The 19,775-nt window shown below is 39.2% G+C and overlaps 1 protein-coding gene across 1 annotated transcript; it reads left to right on the top strand.

Annotated features, from left to right (window-relative positions):
* The first annotated feature begins 335 nt into the window (after positions 1 to 335).
* OVCH2 (ovochymase 2) lies at positions 336 to 19,256 on the top strand. Its single transcript, XM_076343934.1, has 21 exons — positions 336 to 426; positions 2,826 to 2,935; positions 3,613 to 3,704; positions 4,857 to 5,029; positions 6,035 to 6,130; positions 6,510 to 6,661; positions 7,331 to 7,526; positions 9,056 to 9,079; positions 10,156 to 10,246; positions 10,350 to 10,483; positions 10,897 to 11,037; positions 12,030 to 12,160; positions 12,559 to 12,652; positions 13,476 to 13,607; positions 14,012 to 14,092; positions 14,689 to 14,875; positions 16,368 to 16,437; positions 17,003 to 17,195; positions 17,481 to 17,632; positions 17,964 to 18,132; positions 18,546 to 19,256. Exons 1-21 carry the CDS (start codon positions 336 to 338, stop codon positions 18,566 to 18,568), a joined length of 2,532 nt encoding a protein of 843 aa, XP_076200049.1. The 3' UTR covers positions 18,569 to 19,256.
* The last annotated feature ends 519 nt before the right edge of the window (positions 19,257 to 19,775 follow it).

Genomic DNA, 19,775 nt, shown 5'->3' with positions numbered 1-19,775 from the left:
TTCATGTATGTTCTACTTCGATGTGTAGATCAGCCTGGGTAAGTGCTGCTAGGAAAGCATGCAATGGTAAAGTCATTTTGTCATTTTGCCTGAGGAAACTAGTTTTAGGGAGGATTTTAGCTAGTGTTTTACAGCAAAGGCTTCAGTAATGGCGTATAAAAGAATCATGCTCTGTTAAATTTGGAAAACTTATTTGTGCAGGTAAGTGCTTTATGGCTGGATTAATGAGTAACTTCTACTTCAATTAGTTGCTGTTCTCCTGCAGCGTAGTACTTGGGCTTCTTTTTCCCTATAAAAACTCTCCTTGTTTTCACTCAGTCATTTAGCACCCCAAGATGCGCATTGCCCCCAGTAAGCTGCAGTTACTCCTGACGGGGATAGTTTGTATTACAGAGTTCCGTGCTGTACCATCCACTCTTCAGAAAGGTAGGATGAAAATTTCACGTCTAGCTTTAACGGTTTTCTAAGTACTGATGGATTTATTCTTAGGCAGTGACAAGCATGGCAGTCAGTGCTGAAATAAAGAAGCCACGCTAGTTTCACCCCCTAAGTTTTTGACCCTAGGAGCTCGTAGACCTGGCCACAAGGTAACATTAGAATAATTGGTCTAGTTTTCATTCTTTGCTTTTGTTCCAATCCAAGTCTGTAACTGAAAGTTATCTTTTAATGAGTAATTCTTATGAAACTTTTGTCTGATTCCTTGATGATTCAGAATGAAGAACATTAAACGAATACGATTTATAATTAAATAAATAAAACTAGATACTCTCAGATTTGCAGCAGGTTAATGAAGGTCATGGTTTAGCGTGTTACCCATGGGCTGCAAACAAAATACAGTGAGTCCTCTCTTCCATTGTCTTACATCTTAAAATCCAGAGTATTCTTTTTTTTTTTGAACAATTAATGATTGCAGTTGTTCCTGTTTCCTCATGAAGATTTACTGATTTATAGCAAACTGGAATGGAAACCAGAGCTTGGCTGTTTGCATAACCATTTTGCTTCCGTTTTAAATTTGCAGTAGTAAAAAAGGGAAATTTACAGCTCGATTTCCTAAATTCTGCAAATCACTTGTTTTCACTGTAAAAACTCTATTTTGACTGTCAAAACAGATGTGGTATCAAAACGGTCATAATAAGTTGCTCACTTAAGCAGTCCAAAGCATAGTATTCTGTAGAATGGTTTTCTCTTGCTTCAGCATCCTGCCATGCAAATGGATGTGATGCAATTTACAGAGAAATCTCTCATCCGACCGGTGAAGGACATTGGTCCTGAAGCAGTCTGTAAAGCAGGCAGGAATCTCTTGGGCTTACGAATGCTACGGAGCAGAAGATTTTGAGAGTTTGTAAAAATATAGATAATATAAGCCTGGTATAATATTAATATAAATATTAACTTGTGACTTTTAAACTAATCTTGCATATGTTGGGAAAATAAACCTGTTCAACGCTGAAAGAAAAAAGGAAAGTTTTAGATTGTGAATCTGATTTTTTTTAATTATTATTTATTTATTTTTGCCCATTTCCTCAGTACCAAATTCCTTTTGGTAAAACCTAAATCCTATTTTTTTTAAATTTTGTCTCTGTTTCCTCTTTCCCCTTTCCTCACTGTATCTTTGCACATGGGAAAAAGGTGGGTGCACTGAGAATTAGGAAAGAATGAAAGAAATCAGATAAATGAACTGGATCATTTCTAGATAAAGCCTTTTTTATTTAAAAGCTAGGGTAAGTAGAATTGTGTCAGCATTATTGTGGCACTGTAATCACTTGCATCAGCCATGCTAATCCTGAGGATGATTGCAAAACCCTTTTTACAGGTGTTTTAAGCTGCATTTTGCGGTTTGGAGGATTCCACATTTTCCAGACGTGTATACAAGTATTGGTCCTCCATCCTTTGAATACAGCCACCTACCTGCCAGAACAACAACAAAACGTTCCAAGCTTATGGATGCTAAATTTTTCCCAGTGTAGTGTTTAACAGAATTTGTAGTCAAATGTATGAGAGGTGTTTGGCTTCACTGAGTTCTCATACAGCTTTAAGAAAAAAAAAAAATTGTGGCCACTGCTGGGTTTGGGAATTGCACTACAAAGAATTCCTCTGTTACAATGTGCTGCTTGGCAGAATTGGTTGCTTGGCTTCTGTCTGTCTTAAAATACTACCAAATCGGTAGTTATCACCACAAATGTTTGTTTCTATAAATATACTCCTTTACAAATACATAAATATTATCAGCTTTACTTAGCCATAGTAGATGACAACAATAGTGAGTAAAGAAGAAATAAAGTTGGCCTAGTAGTAGATGTTCTGGAGAAATTCAGCCACTGTTGTTGGTCATCAAGGTCTGTATGGTGTGCATTTTGACCCCGTTTGTCCAAAATATTTTAAGTACAAATGCTGGGTGTAAAGAGATTTCTGAAAGCAATAATGAAACAGTTACTTAGTCCCAAAATAATTCCAAAATTTGCTTGAAAGAGAATGTTGGCATTCAGAAAGTTCAAGTAAGCATGGACCTAACGAGAACATTAACATATATATACACACACATATATTTCCTCATGGAAGGCAAAATTTAGTATTTGTGATACAATTAAACCAAAAAGTGCTCATTTGGAGAACTTCCGCAAAATAAAGTACATCGCCTTTTTCTTAGCCCAATTTAGCCTTAGTCTGGGCAGTTTGTAGTAGGAATTATAAGAAGGTTCCTGTCGTGGCAGAGAGATTGCACTGACCTCTGCGCCAGGCCATGCCTTCCAATTCTCTGTTACTAAAAAGTAGAAAAACTTAAATCCAGTCTAAATCTTTCCTTCTTTCCCCCTTTTACTCCTCAGATCCTAAGTGTGGTCAGAAAGTTCAAGAGACAAAACCATGGAGTTACCTTAACCTTTTCACTCGGATTGTTGGGGGAAACCAGGTGAAACAAGGCTCACATCCATGGCAGGTTTGCACAAGCAAATGTGGTTTTATCTTCAGAACAAAGTCCTGACTTTTCATAGAAATGACAAAAGAAGAAAACGGGTATTTTGTGCTTACTGACACTTATGGTGTGTTGTTGAGCTCCTCTCTGCTTTTATGAAAAGCAATGAAGCAGGCAGAGAGGACACGGAACCTGTCCTGCTCTCTAAGAAACCTTTGCTTATCATTTATTATTTTATCATTCTTTCTGAAAGAGCATCTGTAGATTAGTCTATTGTAAAGAGGCATGGGTGAAACTACTCAAAAATAGGAGGAGACCGAAGGACACCACAGCCAGCCCCCGACTATTGTCAGGCATCATGGATTTCCAGTGCTCCCAGCGACCTGCAAAGGAAAAATTCTCAACTAACTAATAACCTTTACAGCGTGCCGAGTACCTCAGTGACTTGGCATTTATTACATGTATGTCGCTTTTATCCAGGTACCAAGTCACAGCTGACGGGAACAGCAAGGTTTAGGATCCCTTACATTCGAGGACCATAAGAATGCCACGAAAGAGTGTTTGCTTGAAATGCAGCATGTACTTTAGCTGTGTGAATCTTCAGGGAGTACCTGCATGTACTTTCTCCTTTCTTCCTCACATGCAATCGGAGCAGATCTAAAGATTTTCTTTATTTGACGTGCCGCATTTATGTGATGCAGGTTTCCTTGAAACGAAGGCAAAAGCATTTCTGTGGAGGCACCATTGTTTCTGCTCAGTGGGTGGTCACGGCAGCTCACTGCGTCTTAGACAGGTATGGATGTGGTATTTCAGGAGCAGGCTGCAGGTGCAGAAAAACACTGATTGTAAAAGTGTGTGTGTGTGCTGTAGCATCTTTTTGTGGCGATTACTTACAGGTGCTACCCTTTCATTTGTAACCAACATTTTCATGTTTTAACAGACAGGGAGAAAAAAATAAACTTTTGAACATCTCAAAAATAATTAAGAATAAAATAAACTTACAGGGATTGGCGGACACTGATTTTGGAAGTGTAGGTAAAAATCTGTACCTAACTATAATCATCAGGTGACTGCAATTTTTTTTCTTCAGAGAGGTAGCAACTGGCAGAGTATATGCAATTAAATGGCGAATGGATGTAGTACTGACCTCTTGCATGCTGATAGTTTTCAGTCTTAGTGCTTAATAAAAAAAAAAAGAGGTCTGTGAATGTTGTATGGAAGGTTTCAGTCCTGATTCTGTGGTGGCTTCGCTGAGATTCTAATTCCTTTATAGTTAATACTGAATCTTCATACTAACGGGTCGCCTGGAATTATAAATTTGATCTGTAGCTGGCATTGTATGTGATCACATCTTGGTCAAATTAGCCAATAACTGCAGGGTTTATATTAACTACAGAAGGACAGGCAATATCTAAATCAGCATAAAGCCTCCTGACACAAAAGTGATTCTTCAAGTCTTGTGAATAAATTTGAAGCAGAATAAAAAGTTTATAATGATTGCTTTTGTGTTTCCTTGCTGCACATCTGATCTGGTACTAGGAGCCCTAAAGCAGGATTCACTATGTTTTTAAGGTATAAACTGAGAATGCTAGAGAAGTGGTCTTATTTTTTCTGTACTTTCCTATGTCCAAATCTTCCCTCCTTCTTCAAAAAGCAGTGCGACTGAACATTTTTAAACACAGTGAGAGGACCTGGTTCCTTAGCGGACCACCAAACCTCAGTCAGGAGTATAGATAAATCATCTTTCTTCTCAGCCCTTTCCATCTCCCAGTTTCTACTGTGGGGCATGCTCAGCTCTTGCTGACTGTACGTATTAAGTGCTTTAAAATCTGAAGATGAAAGGTATTAGGTATCAGTAGTAATAACTTTTCTGTTTAAAAACAACTACATATTTCCTTTCATTTTGAAGATTCCGTAGCTGAACTTTTATTTTTCTATTCTACAGGAACCTACTCCAGTACTTGAATGTCACTGCAGGAGAGCATGATTTGAGGATCAGGGAGAATGGCGAGCAGACACTCCCTGTTAAATATGTCATTAAGCATCCAAACTTTGACCCCAGAAGGCCGATGAACTATGACGTTGCCCTTCTGAAGCTGGATGGAGCCTTCAACTTCAGTAAGGCCGTAGTTATCTGTGATCTTTTTCAGTGGGGAAGGTAAGGCCTTTGTTTCTCCCACGTGCTGTGAAAAGTCTTGAAACTCAGTTTGAACCCATTTCCCAGCTGTCAGATTACACCACTAAAAATCTCCAGAGTATTTTGCAACTGAAGTATTTAAAATACCAGAGGTAAGTCAGAAAAATTTATCAGTTGAATTAAAAGGTCTTCTTCAGACTTAATACTCCCTTGAAGAAAAAGGTATTGTTCTTTGTATGCAGGAGATTGAAATTTGACCAAAGGGGTGATTATTTTTTATCTAAGGTGTAGGGGGAGACTTCTGCCTCTGGCGAACAGTAAAGCTAGTCAAAGGCAGACCAGAGCTCAGAGCGTACCGCAGTACGGTCTGTACCTTACTCACACCCCCTCTGCTATTTGCCCCCTTTTCCCTTCCTGCCGACTGCAGACAGGAGCGTGGGATTATCTTCGGTCGTGGCAGAATGGTCCATCTGGGGGCTGTAAGGGGAAAGGGAAGGTGAGGGGAGGACAGCCGGTAGTACCGTTTCCTGGCCTGTGAGCCAGCCATTTCTCAGCTGTACGCTGACTTTGCCTTACGGTCAGGTTTTCTGAAAGGCTACTTCACGTCAGTTCCACGTAATATTGAGGTGCACACACTTTGCTCTTCCAAAGGCTCCAGCTCACGTCACTAGGTTGCTCCTTCTTTGCCGCCGCAAAGGTGAGCGACTGCTTTTTCTAATGGAAGTTTGTATCATGATAGCAGCTAAGTTCAAGCTGAATGGCAAGGCCTGAGCTGAAGCTTGTGGCGCTCCTGGCTTTCTTTTTCCATTCCGAAACACGACGAAGTGGAGGCACAGATAAATTGTCAAATGCCAGATTAATTTTTCAGATGCCACAAAAATAACAATACTTTTTAGTTTTTAAAAAACCTAACTGAGCAAGGAAGCTTCTTGTTGTTGTTGTTGTTTCAAATATTTACCGATAAAATTCATGTCCATGTGTGGCAGGTTCATCAGTTTTGCCAGCATGTCTTCCTGATCCAGGTGAGAAGTTTGAAGCAGGATATATCTGCACTGCTTGTGGTTGGGGCCGTTTAAATGAGAGTAAGCCACTCATTGTTCTTTGACATTTAGGTTTCTCAGTGTCTTATTTCTGAAGCTAAGAGCTTGATTGCATAGGTCATAGAGCAGAAAAAACCATCAACTCATCATAAGAATTGTAATCTCAAAATGGGATCTTTGCTAGCTTCTATGCCTACCCGTGAATTATCTCAAAATGGATCGCTGCAAGATATAGACCTGTATGTCAGTTTTGAAACATTTTTAAATTTATTGAAGTAAAACTGCTTATGTACACAAAACTGGATGTTTATGTAACCATAAAATGGCTTGGAGCAAGTTTACAACTTTTTTTTTGTGCATTAGCAGTGACATTAAGTTCACCTTTCAGCATTTCTTATGAGCAATTTTTTTTGTATTTCAGATGGAGTACTCCCTCAGGTCTTATATGAAGTCAATCTACCAATCCTAAACAGTAAGGAGTGTTCAAGAGCATTATCAACTTTAAAGAAACCCATCCAAGGTGACACTGTAATGTGTGCTGGATTTCCAGATGGAGGAAAAGATGCCTGCCAGGTCAGCTGAACAGGGGGCCTTGTGTACTTACCAGTGTTTCTCAGAAGCTCAAGGCTCTGTGTGCCTAAGTGAATAAATACACTGTAAAATGCGATATTTGGAGTGTATTTATTTTGATGTGTGAATTCTTTCAAAGGTTCTGTATGGGGCAATGCACTTAATTACATCATTCCATTTTAATTATTGTATGAGTTGTATGACAGGTTCCTGAGAGCAATTTTGCAATGCATTCCAGTGCAATAATGCTTGGGGCTTTCTAACTTCAGAACACTTGATAAATTAGTTAGTTAATGTTGCTCAGATCCTAAGGAGGAAAGTAGAACGTGTTGCCTTGGATTACAGGAAGGAAAGGAAGTGACATGAAGGGTAAGTGATTGTTCCTTGTCATGGGGGTAAAAAAAAAAAAAAGCTCCTCACTCCTTTTTACATGCTAAAACACAACAGATATGCACCCATGAGGGAATTAGTCTCTCTCTCCCTGTCTTGACAATCCTGACTAAACACAATAAAAAAGAAAGTGCCTTTCTTCACAGTTTTTTTAAAATTGCTATTCCCTATGCTGCAGGTTTGTTAGCATGGCACAAAAGAGAACTCAATAAACTCTTTAAGGCTTGCTCAGTGGTACACATGCACTTTTGTAAGCTGTGGGTTTATACTTGTTTTTTACAGGGAGACTCAGGAGGCCCTCTTTTATGCCGACGTAAGCATGGTGCCTGGACTCTTGCTGGTGTTATCTCCTGGGGGATGGGATGCGCTCGTGGCTGGATAAGTAATGAGAAGAAGAAACACTACGACAGAGGATCTCCAGGAATATTCACAGACCTCAGTGCGGTGCTTTCCTGGATTCAAGAGAACATGAGTGCTGGTATTAAGTCTCCACAGTAATGTGTCCTTCACTTTTGACAACTCTTCTGTCTCATAATAATATTTCATTTAATTTTATCTTTTCAAGATATAGCACTTATTCCCCCCCCCCCCCTTTTTCCTGGCAAAGCACTATAGCATTTCACAATGCCTTTAAGTATATGGTACTGATTGGCAGTTGCCAAAAATAAATGGAGAACATTGTAAATATTTGCTTCTCTTCCACTTTGTCTCCTACTTGGACTATATATATGTGTGTGTGTATTTTTTTTTTTTTTTAAACTTTAAGAATGGTCCTTTTATGCAGCTAGCCAGTTAGCCTGGTATTTTTGTTTTTAAGTGGAAATTCACCAGTTGAAAGTGTCTGAAATTTCATACGCACCTCTTCAAAGTCACTTGTCATTTTTCTCAGCTAAAACGTGTTGGATCAGACATTTGACTACATGAGGAAAAGGCCTGCTCTCAGAAGCGTTTTTGCTTACTCTGCCCAAAAAGCTACATATGCCCTCCATGCAGGGGAACAGCATGAAAATTATCCATCACTTCCAAAGTCATGGAGCCGGAGATATAGATGACAGTCTATCCAGGGATGAACTTCACTCAGGGCATTAAGAAACTGAATTAATATTTTCTTCCAGTTTGGGCTATTTTTGTTAAAAGGAGATTGTGTTAAAATTTACACAGAGAACTGAAAAACTGAGGGGTGTTTAAGAAGTTTTGCTAGTCAATGGTAAGAAAAAAAATTGTGAGGGAAAAAAAGATAAAACTTTCCCATTAGAAACCAGCTTCAACTGGTGATTAAAAAAAGAAACCCTCCGAAATAATATCGGAGAAAAATGAAAAGGGTTTAGCTTCTGAAAAATATTTTGTTTTTCAATTAAAAAAAAAAAAAAAGAAAAGAGAGAGACAGGGTCTTTTTATTAAAAAATTTACTAGTTGGCCCATTTTATTATCAGGAAAAAATAGTATGATTAACTATTGCAGTAATTCAAGTGTATTGGCTCCAGTGAACAGAAAAAGCGATCTGGTAGGTAAAGTGAAAACACAATTCTCAATTGCAGTGCACTAGGTTTTGCTTGCTCGCTCTTTTATACTGTCACACTGGTGCAAAAGATCTTAACTGTAATTGCTGTCAAGCTTAATGTCTCTGTGTCCCTGATGTGATGCTAGCAGTTGGACTCTGCTACCCTTACCTGAAATGTATAGTATTTACTCAATGAGTGCGTATAAAAAGAGTACTGTGCTGCTCAGACTGAGCAGTGGCCTATCAATGTATGATTAATTCTAGAAGTGGCTACACCAGAATTGTTTACTCCAAAGTCAGCACTGCCTGAACTTGCAATTTTGTTTTAATTCTAAGCCTAGTTTATTGTAGGCACTGTGTCCCCAAGAAGCATCTGAATTTGCCTTAGTGCTAGCTGTATAAAATTACCATTTCACGCGGATTAAAAAAAAGCCTACATTATGAATACAAAACTACAGTAATTTATTCTTCTCTTTCCACCCCCTTCCCTATCCCTCCTTTATTAGATCTGAAAATGAAAAGCTCCACAGGTGAGTACAGTATTTTTTCAGTACCTTCCATCTGTGTTAGAGCATAAAAAGACCCCAAAAATAGTCTGATATATAATCTATGAAGGAAGAAACATGAAGAAGCTTGACTCATCAAAGCACTTTTAAATGTATACTTTAAATATATACTTTTTTCTTACTGGTTCTGTAAAAAAAAAAAAAAAAAAAAAAATTACTTATGTAGGGTGGTGCTTATGTACTGGTGACTTCAAAAAGGAATTTTCCTTAAGACATCTACATATATAAAAGCCATATTTTTATTGAAATACAAATAAAATTAATGGGAAAAATGTAGAACAGAACCTCAAGCAATGCATGAAATCTAGTTAGTGAAGTTGATTCTGTATAAAAATATAGATTCTAAACAGAAAGTATGAGGTAAATTAGTAGTACTTTTGCGCAGTCTGTGATGAATCTATTTACTTGTCTGGTGTCTATTTCTATGAATCAAATGCAACTCCCCCCCCCAACTATTTCATATACGTAATTGTTGATAAATGTCTTACTGGCTTACCTTGCAAGGAGAAGAAAAGGCAAGAGGAGGTAATTTTTGTAAGTAATTGTGTTTCTAGTGACACTTATCTGGAGAGGAAAGCTTCTGCTTCTTCTATTAAAGTGTCTAATACCATATCGTACTGTTGCAAAAGTGTCCTGCTGTAACATAGCTAAGGACGTTGTTACAAATGGGCTGCAATGACCACTTTTCTTATGTCCTGAGTATGCGTTTTTACTCCCTGAAAAATATTTATACTGAAATCCTCACTTAACAAATAGTTTCTTTAAGGTAAAAAGCAAGCACTGCCATTTTTACAAAAAATATGATAGCGCGTTGGCAGTGCTTCAGTTTTGCTCCCAAATTACGTGTTTTAAAACTGACTTACCATAATCCCAAAATAAAGAGAGAAGACCCAGCATCAGTCTGCCAGCAGAAACAAGGTACAGCTGAGCAATCTTGAGTCTCACAATATTCTCTAGATGTTTGAGCTTTTTGGTGGAACAGATGACTGCGTATGTGCCAAACCTGATTCCTTCTATTTTGTTTTAACTCTACAACACAGCATTTTGTAGCATTCAGGATGGCAAACTCCCTGACAGTGAAGGAGAATTACATTTCCCTGGAAGTCCCAAACAGTTCTATCAAAACCACCAGTAAGTAGACAAAACACAGTCTTTCACCAGAAACTATTCCCTGTACCGGTGTGGTTGTGTTTTTGTTGCACTTTTGTGAACGGGAACTCATTTGTTGTTCCAGATTGTGTGTATGGACTCTCTTTGTACCAGAAGGGAATTATATATTGCTTCGTTTTTCCCACTTTGATATAGAGCCAGAAACATTTTGTGACTATGATTCTTTATCAGTCTATTCAAAAGATGACAGACTTGTTGGTGAGTTGCCGTCCCTTTATTCTTGGAAATAATCTGTCAGCGTACTCTTTCGTTCTCACAGCAAGTACACCCAATGAGGACATTGCGGTTGATTGTTTTACTTATGTTTTCATGATGACTACATTGTGACGTATGATCTAAAATAAAAGACAAAGAGTGTGGGAGGAGAAAAGAATGGAAAATGCCTGGTAGGGAACTGTGTCAGCATACGACTTTCTGGTGTCAAGGATTTTCAGTTTTTAATAGTGTGCATCTATTTGGGCTAATGGATTAATAGGGAATGTAGAGGATGAATAGGCAATTTCCTTTTCATCCTAAAATTTTTATAGCTAAGTACTAAAAATGGTACATGCAAGTTTTCTCAAGTGACTGAGGACTTTAAACAGTGATTATTCTCTAATATTATATTTCAGGGAAATTCTGTGGAGGAGATCTTCCATTACCTATTTTGATTGGCTCCAATAGTATAACGCTGAAATTTGTTTCTGACAACAAGGATTATGGAACTGGTTTTTCCATGACCTACAAAGCTCTTACACCAGATATTCTTCCTGGTAAGTCTAAGTCTGGTAATACACCTCTCTGCACTCTTGGGTGGTGACCTGAAAATTTTTTTCGGGAGAAAATAAATCAGAGGAAGCTCCTATGATATTTCTATGTGGATGATGTTATGAACAAGGCAAGTGTGGTTAGGCTGCCGTGTGACATTGTGAAGAAACTGGGATGCCCGAAAGAGAGAGGATAGATGCTGCTGAGAGAAGCCCTCCTTTAACTTTGCCTCTTCTCCATCCACTTTATACAATATCTCATTTCCTTTCCTACTTCCAGAATGTTTTAAAACTGAATAAGATAGTCAAATGAGCAGAATTTCCAGCTGAAAGCTGCTTTGCTAGTCCCAAGCATGCTTTCATGGAGAGGCCCTGAGGGAGACAGCTAATGCTAAGGTACATGTCGTAGAGAATTGCTTTCAGTTTTGCTGTGCAGGGTGGTTCACCATCACTAGGGAGCAGGGCCAAGGGCCATCTGCTGAGTCTGGACAACCCAATTACAGACAGACACCTGTTGTTCCTGTTTCTGCAGCTTTTCCAGCTAGTTTCTTTCCTTTGCAGAGCGTAAGGGCAGAGTGTAGGGAGGAATCCCCTCTGAGGGGCCTTGCTACTGCATAGCTCATCAGGAAGACATGTCCTCTGGTTGTGTTTTTTATGTCTCCACTTTCCTCTCCAAAGAAAGTTGGCAAATGTTCTTCTGACATGCCCGTGTCCTGCTCTTCTATCACCCCACACAGGTACCTGTGCCTGCAGTGCACTACCTGTAGCCAAAGGGGAATGCTATAGTCACGGGTTGAATTGCTCTTCTGCCTGGGAACAGATTAAAATTTTTCTTTACATCTTTTTCAGACAGGAGGATTTGGCTTGCTGCTCTTGTCCTGTTCGCTTTCTCAGCTGTGTGAAAGCACCACAAGAGTTTTTCTGGATTTAAATTTTTTTCTGTGAATGATTTAATAGGAAATCACAATGCCTCCATTTTTGTTTTCCTGGTTTTCCAGATTCTGGCTGTGAGTCCTTAGCTGTCCTTTTTGAAGAAGGGGTGTTACAAAGTATGCATTATCCAGAGAGCTACAGCAACATGGCAGGCTGTCAATGGATTATTTGTGCACCAGAGGACCATGTAATCAAGGTATAATATGAGCCCTTCTTGTGTCTACAGAATGGAAGTGGGCACCATTGAGTTAACAAGAAATTATGCAGCTAAGGACAAGCAGGATCAAGCAACATAAGCTTGAATAATGCTGCTGGATGCAGTTAAGAGAAATCACTTTCCACCCCAAAAGCCAGATAGGTTTTGATTTCTCCTTTAGGTTATAGTAAAATAAGGTTTCCTGGTTTAATTTTTATCATGACAGATTCTTCTAGCAAATGTAATATGCTATGTATCACCTGTGAGAGGTCTGAATGTCACAGAAACCAAACCCTAAAGGAATCATTGAGAATACTAAAGACCCTATTCGAGATCTTTGAATTTTTTCTGTGTGAATTTAACAACAAGGTTCAATTTTTCATTTTTTTTATTTAAAGCTTACATACCAGTCTTTTGAAGTAGAAGAGAGTGAAGATTGCTCTTATGATGCAGTGACTGTGTATGAAGATGTGGGAAAAGAGGAGGAAATTGGTTTGACTTTTGATTTTTGAGATATTTTGGGGATGACCTATTTCTTTTATGACTTTCACTAGCTCTGTTGTTCAGCCTAAAATCAAGTTTGCCTCTAGAGTCTCGGGTGATATTATAGGTTCGGTACCTTGAAAAATACTTGCAGGTATTGCTGCTTCTGTTCCACTTACAGAGGCAAAACCACATTGAACAGAACAGTTTTGTGTATTTAAATTCCATATGAAATGCAGTTCTGAATTCATGTAAAGGAAGAAAAGGGCATAACACAATAATTTGTTTTTATAGTAACGATCAGACACAGAAAGCACCCAAGAGGTCTCCTTTTCAGAGTCCAGTTGTTCTTCACTCCAGATGAGCATTCATGTAATTCTTGCCACCTTGCTGGAGGTTCCCCTGGTTTACACTGAACGAGCGGGAGACCTGTCCCAATCAACTGATTTCAGCACTTGCTTGATGCCGGTGCTTAGATTAGCACTAGCAGATGCTAGTGCTGAAACACTAACAAGGGGAAATCAGGTTTCCAGTGTGTTGTATACATAATGGCAACCTATGAGTGTGAGTGCTGCAATAGACTCTTGTGAAATAATGCAAGAGTCTCCTTGTTCTTATGAGATAAGTACTGAACAAGGACAGACTGTCAGGAATAATAGAACAGTCCTTCAGCCTCAGTCTGCTTATCTCTGCTCCTCCCTTGTGCATAGTTATTTTTCACCCTCTCTTGTGAGAGCTGGAATACATAGAATTTGGATACCCACTGTTGAAAGAGATAAGGATGAAAAAGTACATGTTAATCTGCAGTGAACCTTTGCTTTCTCATCTTTAGCTAAGTCTTGTGGATTTGCCCTACCAGCACCTGTTCTAAGCTCCTCTGCTATGATGCTGGTTGTCTTTCACTCTGATGAAACAGAGACCTTTGGAGGATTCAGAGCTACAATCTCTTTTGTTCATGTAACAGGTAATAGCAGTAACTTGGGAAACTGCCTCTTCGGGGCAGCACAAAGGGCTCTTGTGAATCTGGCTATTCAGAATTATTTTGCTCTAGGAGATTCTCATCTAACAAATTGTTTCAGTGAAAAAACTGTATTGTGAACCTATTGAGGCATTAAACAAAGGGCCTATTGAGTGGGTGAAGAGAAACAATGAATCTACCCAAAACTTCAGAGTTTTATTTTGTGTAAGAGTATTTTGGTGCATTTTAAATGGCACTTTACTACCACGTGAAGATGTAATAGCACAGATCCCTACTGTAGAAATCTATTCCTTCTACAAAAATTATAATAAAGGAAATAAAAGTGATTTTTGTAATAAAAATATCACTCAAGACAGCCTCCTAACGCATTTGCTATTTTCATTTGCTAGATTTAGATACTTTGGATTCAACTAGTGAAGAAGAATTTGAAGATATGGATATGACTGAAGAAGAAATACAGATTGCAACAGGTAAGCCAACCCGAGTTGTATTTTCTTCATGGGAATAGGGAGTACCTTTTGGACTACGATTTAAATGATGTTTTCTCCAAATATTTAATGGATGCAGTTGTCACGGAATTTTTCATTAAGATATTTTGAGGAAATAAAAAGATGAAGAGTAACACTTCTATGCTTTGGCTTTAGAATAGCAGAACCTAATCTTTCTTGTTTCCTTCATCTTGTTAAGTCATTTACAGCAATGCAATGACGTTATTTCAGCTTGTATATCAGTTTACACCTACTTGCTTTGGTGAAAATAATTACAAATTGTACAGGGTAGTTGAAAATAATAACCAGCAGTTTAGAACTTCCCTTTTTCCCTCCAGTACTTGATGGGGAATGGGAGGAGTCCACATTCATTGTAGGTTTGAGGCTCAAACTTTTGAAGGTAAGAAGTTGCTTTCATCTTGGTGAAGCTCTGTTTTTGCTAAGATCATCTCCTCATGCTGTCTCTGAACATTTGGATCCTTTGAGGGAAGTTGACAGATTTAGCAAAAAAGGGGAGGGGGGAAGCTTGAGAAGCTATGGGGTAGCTCTTCTTGGGACATCAGTGCTTTCTGTTTCAGATGATATTTGTGGAATGCCTTCAAATCAGCCCAGGTTCATCTTCAGTAGGATAATTGGAGGTGAAGAAGCTGTACCATACTCATGGCCTTGGCAGGTCAGTGTACAAATTTCAGATGAGCATATCTGTGGAGGAGCAGTTCTTGCCAAAGAATGGGTTGTCACAGCTGCTCACTGCTTTAATTCTAAGTAAGTACACTGGGATGAACCTTTCCCTGGGAATGTCTGTAATTGCACGGTGCGTCTCTGCAGCTTGGTGGTTCTGCCCAGGGTGGCTGACACGGTTTCGGTTACCACCTACTTACAGCTCGCACTGGATTCTTTTGCTCCACACACATGTGCTAGGATCGTAGTGGCTACTAAGGAAGTAAGTAGCCTACTCCTGTAGGCTTGGTTTTCATTCAGATCAGTTTTCAGAAGAGATGACAAGATACTAAGTCCCTTGTCGTCCATCACTTACTCTTAGGTAACTTCTTTGTGTTTGGGTCATTTACAGAGCATGTGTTCATCCAGGTAGAATCAACCTATGAAAAAAATTTTTAACTTACTGAATTTGTGTAGATTTTGGAGAACATACAGGAGGCTTTTGTGCACAGGGTTGATGCCATTCCCTTATTGAGAACCTATCAATCTGTTAAATCGGATTACATGGCAATTTTTCTGTCTTTATTGAGAGGAGACGAAAGGATAGTCCATGTGACTTTTGGACTCTTTAAAATACTTTCTAAACTGCAATTTGTTTATTCATCTCTTAGGCTGAACACTACCTGTTTTGAAGTTCAAATTAATCACAAGTACATTAATTTAAAATTCACATACATTGGGTCATTAAAATATTTTTTAAAAATCCTCCCAGGATTGCTGATGATTAGGTATTCTGGCCTGTTTTCAAATGAAGTTGCAATTACTTGAAAATGAGGGTAAGCTTTCAAAAGCCCCGAGTGCCAAAGATGCTTAGACATCTATACTCTCCATTTCTTTGATTTTCTTCCCCACCCCCACAAAACTGGGGATCTGAAATGCAAGTGCTGTTTTGAATTTTGGACTTTGGCTTCTTAGTTTCTAAATATTAGTTTGTAAAACTTTGTCAGGAGTATCGTTGCGCTGTGTTGAAGGTACTGCTTTAAGAGCAGTATTAAGGAGGAATTCTCTATTGCATGTTCCCATCACATCAGAATTTGCATACGTGGCTTAATGATTCTACACAACTGATTTCATCAGGGAGTTATGACAGGTTTTCAGGCAGTGAGAGGGTTTGGTTAAGAAACCAAAGGGTGAAATGAAAGGTTTCTGTTGCATTTCTTTATGTCATTTGATAGGTAGTAATGTTTTAGAGGTCACCCATTTTTTCAGTAAGAAGGTAGGGACCCTCACTGTCCCTGGATGATGTGGGCCATGCAGCCCTTGTGTTCTGCATCAGGCACCCCCAGTCCTTATAAAAGTGACCTTTCTCTCGGTTCGCTGTGTTTGAGAGATCCTACTGCCTCATCATGAGAATATTTCATGCCCCCTAGAAGTCAGTGGGAAGATTTCCATAGATTTGTATGGGAGTATGGGCCTCAGGAGTTGTTGGCCCAGGAATATGTAGGGGCCTAGTGTCTATTTTGGGTGGAGGAGGTTTTAAGATTCACAGGTTTCAAGAATGCTGTTATACCAGCCTGAGAATTATCCTTTTTTTCAGGGAACTGTACAGAGGGTTATGGATGGTGGTAACGGGACTTCATGATCTTACAGAGCAAGAATACAGACAGGTACTATAAGTTCTGCTTAATAATAAAATATAAATCAATCTTGGAAAATAGTTTTTAATGAAAATGCATCTCCCAAATTGTTCATGATGCAGCAGTCTAACAGCCGGCATGCTGACCTTAATCTGCAGTTACACAACAGCTTTTGTGTGACTGCCAGAGAAATTGTATCAACACAGATCTGTGCCTTCACCAGTAATGAACTCCAAAGCTCAGTATCCTGGAGGATGCGTGAGTGAGGAGTGTATTGTCTCTAAATTCCCTGGTGACTATTACCAAGACAGAAATAACTGGGGCACAGCTTTCCACTTTGCTCAGACTGGACAAATGTTTTTCCAAGACCCTTTTCCTACGCTTGCTGGATGGAGTCTCCTGCACATTCCCTGATCCATGTCCAAGAGGCATAATCTTGACTTGCTAATACAAGAAAGCTGGTGGCTTCAGCAGCTGCTTTTAAATGTTTCCTCCTCTTAATGCATCTTGCATATGGCCTGAAATAAAACCAAAGTTACTTAAAGATTGAAATTTCCAAGGCATTCAGAAAATGTCAATGTCCTTGCTTTCCTAGAAAAGGTCAGTAAAGCAGTATATTATACATCCAAGTTTTAATAAGACCACTATGGACTCTGATATCGCCTTACTGCAACTGGCCGAGCCCTTAGAATTCAACCACTACGTGCGCCCAGTGTGCCTCCCTGCCAAGGAGGAGGCAGTTCAGCCCTCGAGGGTGTGCGTTGTCACCGGATGGGGTGCACATGAAGGTATGCAGTCTTTGCTATTTCGAAGGTTGAGCGTGCTGTAGCTGTGTTTTAAATACTATGTTCTGTGTTGTAACATTAATTCTGCTTATACATTAGTTTCTGGAGAACAGACGTGTTAAAAAGTTTTCACTTGTGTAAGCTCAGCTAGACATGCAGGAAAATGGGTGGGAGGAAAGAAATCAGATAATTTAGATTGAGACCATTTGAAAAGGGGAAGAGTAAAGCTTCTTTCTGGAATCACTAATTCATGTCTCTACTGGTTTCTGAGATGTCTTTTACTTTAAGACAGAGAAAGGGGGAAAAAACTGCATCAGCTGGAAGTCCCCATCCTGGTGCTTGACACATGTCAGAGCTACTACATAAATCTTCCCAGTAAAGTGACCCAGAGGATGATCTGTGCTGGATTCCCTCTGGAAGAAGGCAAGGACTCGTGCACAGTAAGTTGCGCTCATCACCTTTGCCTTCTGACACTTGGGGTATGGCCAGATGGGTTCTGAAAAGGGGAGTGTTAAAACCTCACTAAGAACTGTTTTCTTGCAAACAGGCGGTAGGTGATTTACAGTGAAAGACTCCTTAATAGTAGGATTTTAATTACTCCTATTGCAAAAAGAGGTACTTCCCTTGAACAAAGGTTATTTCTTTCTCTGCCTTTTAAAAACAGAAGCCCCCAAACACATGAGCAGCTGGGACCTCTCGTAGTTAAACTGATATTTTAAAAACATAAGGAGCGATGTTAGCTCATAACAAGATTCCTTTGTCCTTGTGCAGGGTGATTCTGGTGGCCCATTAGTTTGTCCTTCAGAAGATAACTCGGGATTTTACACCCTTCATGGAATCACTAGCTGGGGCTTGGGATGTGGAAGGAAGAGCTACCCGGGAGTATACACAAATGTTGGTGGTTTTGTTGACTGGATCAAGCAGAGTGTTAATAGTAGTGGTATGTATGGAAAAAACAATTAAATGAATCCTTTTGCTATCGCTAGATGCTTAATTTGAGGTCTCTTCCAGGGTGCCATTTTTATATTTGGGTGTCCAGCACTTCCTGAAATCTTGGCTGTTTAAAATACCCTTAGCTTGAATGCCCAGAAACAGACAAATCTAAATCAGTAGTCGCTTCTGAAAATCTTATTTCTTCTGGATGTATTATTATTGCCCTCTCTATTGCATTTCTCGTATTGATGAATGTGTCTTCCTTACTGCTGCTTTGCTGCTTCGTTTCTCAGGGTTGGGAGGAGGTAGGGAGGCATGAACTGACACACGATGACAGCTGAGTCCACTTCGACAAGTTTACAGCCTGCCTTTGATGATCTTTGAAAAGTTTACGCTGTTTTATTTTTCTCCTTTTTGTAGATCGCCCCATTTTTGTGGTGTGACTGTCAAAAGAGTGGTTCTGATGGACCGCATTGTAAAACACTTCCAAAGCACAAATGTCATTGAAAGCAAACTTTGGTGAGAGCGTGTTAGTTCATGATTGGTGAACAGCTTCCAAAGTAGCTGATAATTACCCTGGTGGATTTACTGCTGATTTACCTGAATTGAGACTTTGGCTTTACATGCGTGTGCTTGGGACAGACACAAGTTACTTGCAGGCTTCTGACACTCTGTTAATCTACCTTAGAAGGAAAGAGAGGGAAAATAAGCCACCATATGCCAAGCGTGTCCTTGAATGTAGTACTGGAGAGCATAAAAGTACTGCAGAAATGAGATGAAGTGCCTGTGTAAAACGTCTGAAGGGGCAGTCAGTCATACTTCCGTTAAGGTCAATGAGAGTGTTCGTCTGGCTCTGAGAGGACCTAGGCAGTGGCAGCAGTAGCGCATTGCTGAGGAGCAGAACAACATTGTCTAGTCATTAGTGATGTGAATCAATCCAATTGCTGGGAGAAGGATATTTTTAATACAGTTCCTGTTTTAACAAATTGTGTGTTGTTTAAACAGATAGAAGTGTTTGAAAAGACAGGTGTTACAGGCCGAGGGCTTTTGGCACCATGCAAGAACTGACAGCTATCCTAATTAATCTATACATGTAATTAAAGAGGTACTGTGTAATCCACACACTGCAAACTGAGCACATCTACTTGTAAATAGCAGTTTGTTTAATGCCCAAATGGCTGCTTACACAAGAAGTTGTGATGACAGGTGCCAGTTAGCTTTGCAGACTGTTCTGTGCAGTCTTAGTGTTTAGAAACTAGATCAGTATGATAGTATAATAGGTAACACAAGTATAATCCTTCTTTGACTCAATGATCTGGAAAATAAATAGAAAGTAAGAAAGATATCTCATTTTGTTTCTGTTGATATTAATGGCAAAATCTTTAGAGATGTGTTTCCCATACATGCATTTGATGCCAGTAACCCTACTTTTTTAATGACATTAGTTTAGAACTTCTGATTTTTTTAAAGATAAAATTTTGTTCTGTAGCTGGGGAAAAAAATAATCTCTCTACCTTTATTCCCAAATGAGTACGGTAAACATTTTTCACCAGTTTCTTCTCTTCACTGTAAAGTTTTAGGCAAAAGCCCACAAAATAATCTGGAGCATGAGCTTTCTGTGAAACTATGAAAATACTTCATGGTGGAAGG

The sequence above is a fragment of the Aptenodytes patagonicus genome, chromosome 7 (assembly GCF_965638725.1).
Source record: "Aptenodytes patagonicus chromosome 7, bAptPat1.pri.cur, whole genome shotgun sequence".
NCBI classification, from domain to species: Eukaryota; Metazoa; Chordata; class Aves; order Sphenisciformes; family Spheniscidae; genus Aptenodytes; species Aptenodytes patagonicus.
Note: the sequence above shows the minus strand (reverse complement) of the source record. Positions and strands in the feature narration are given on the sequence as shown.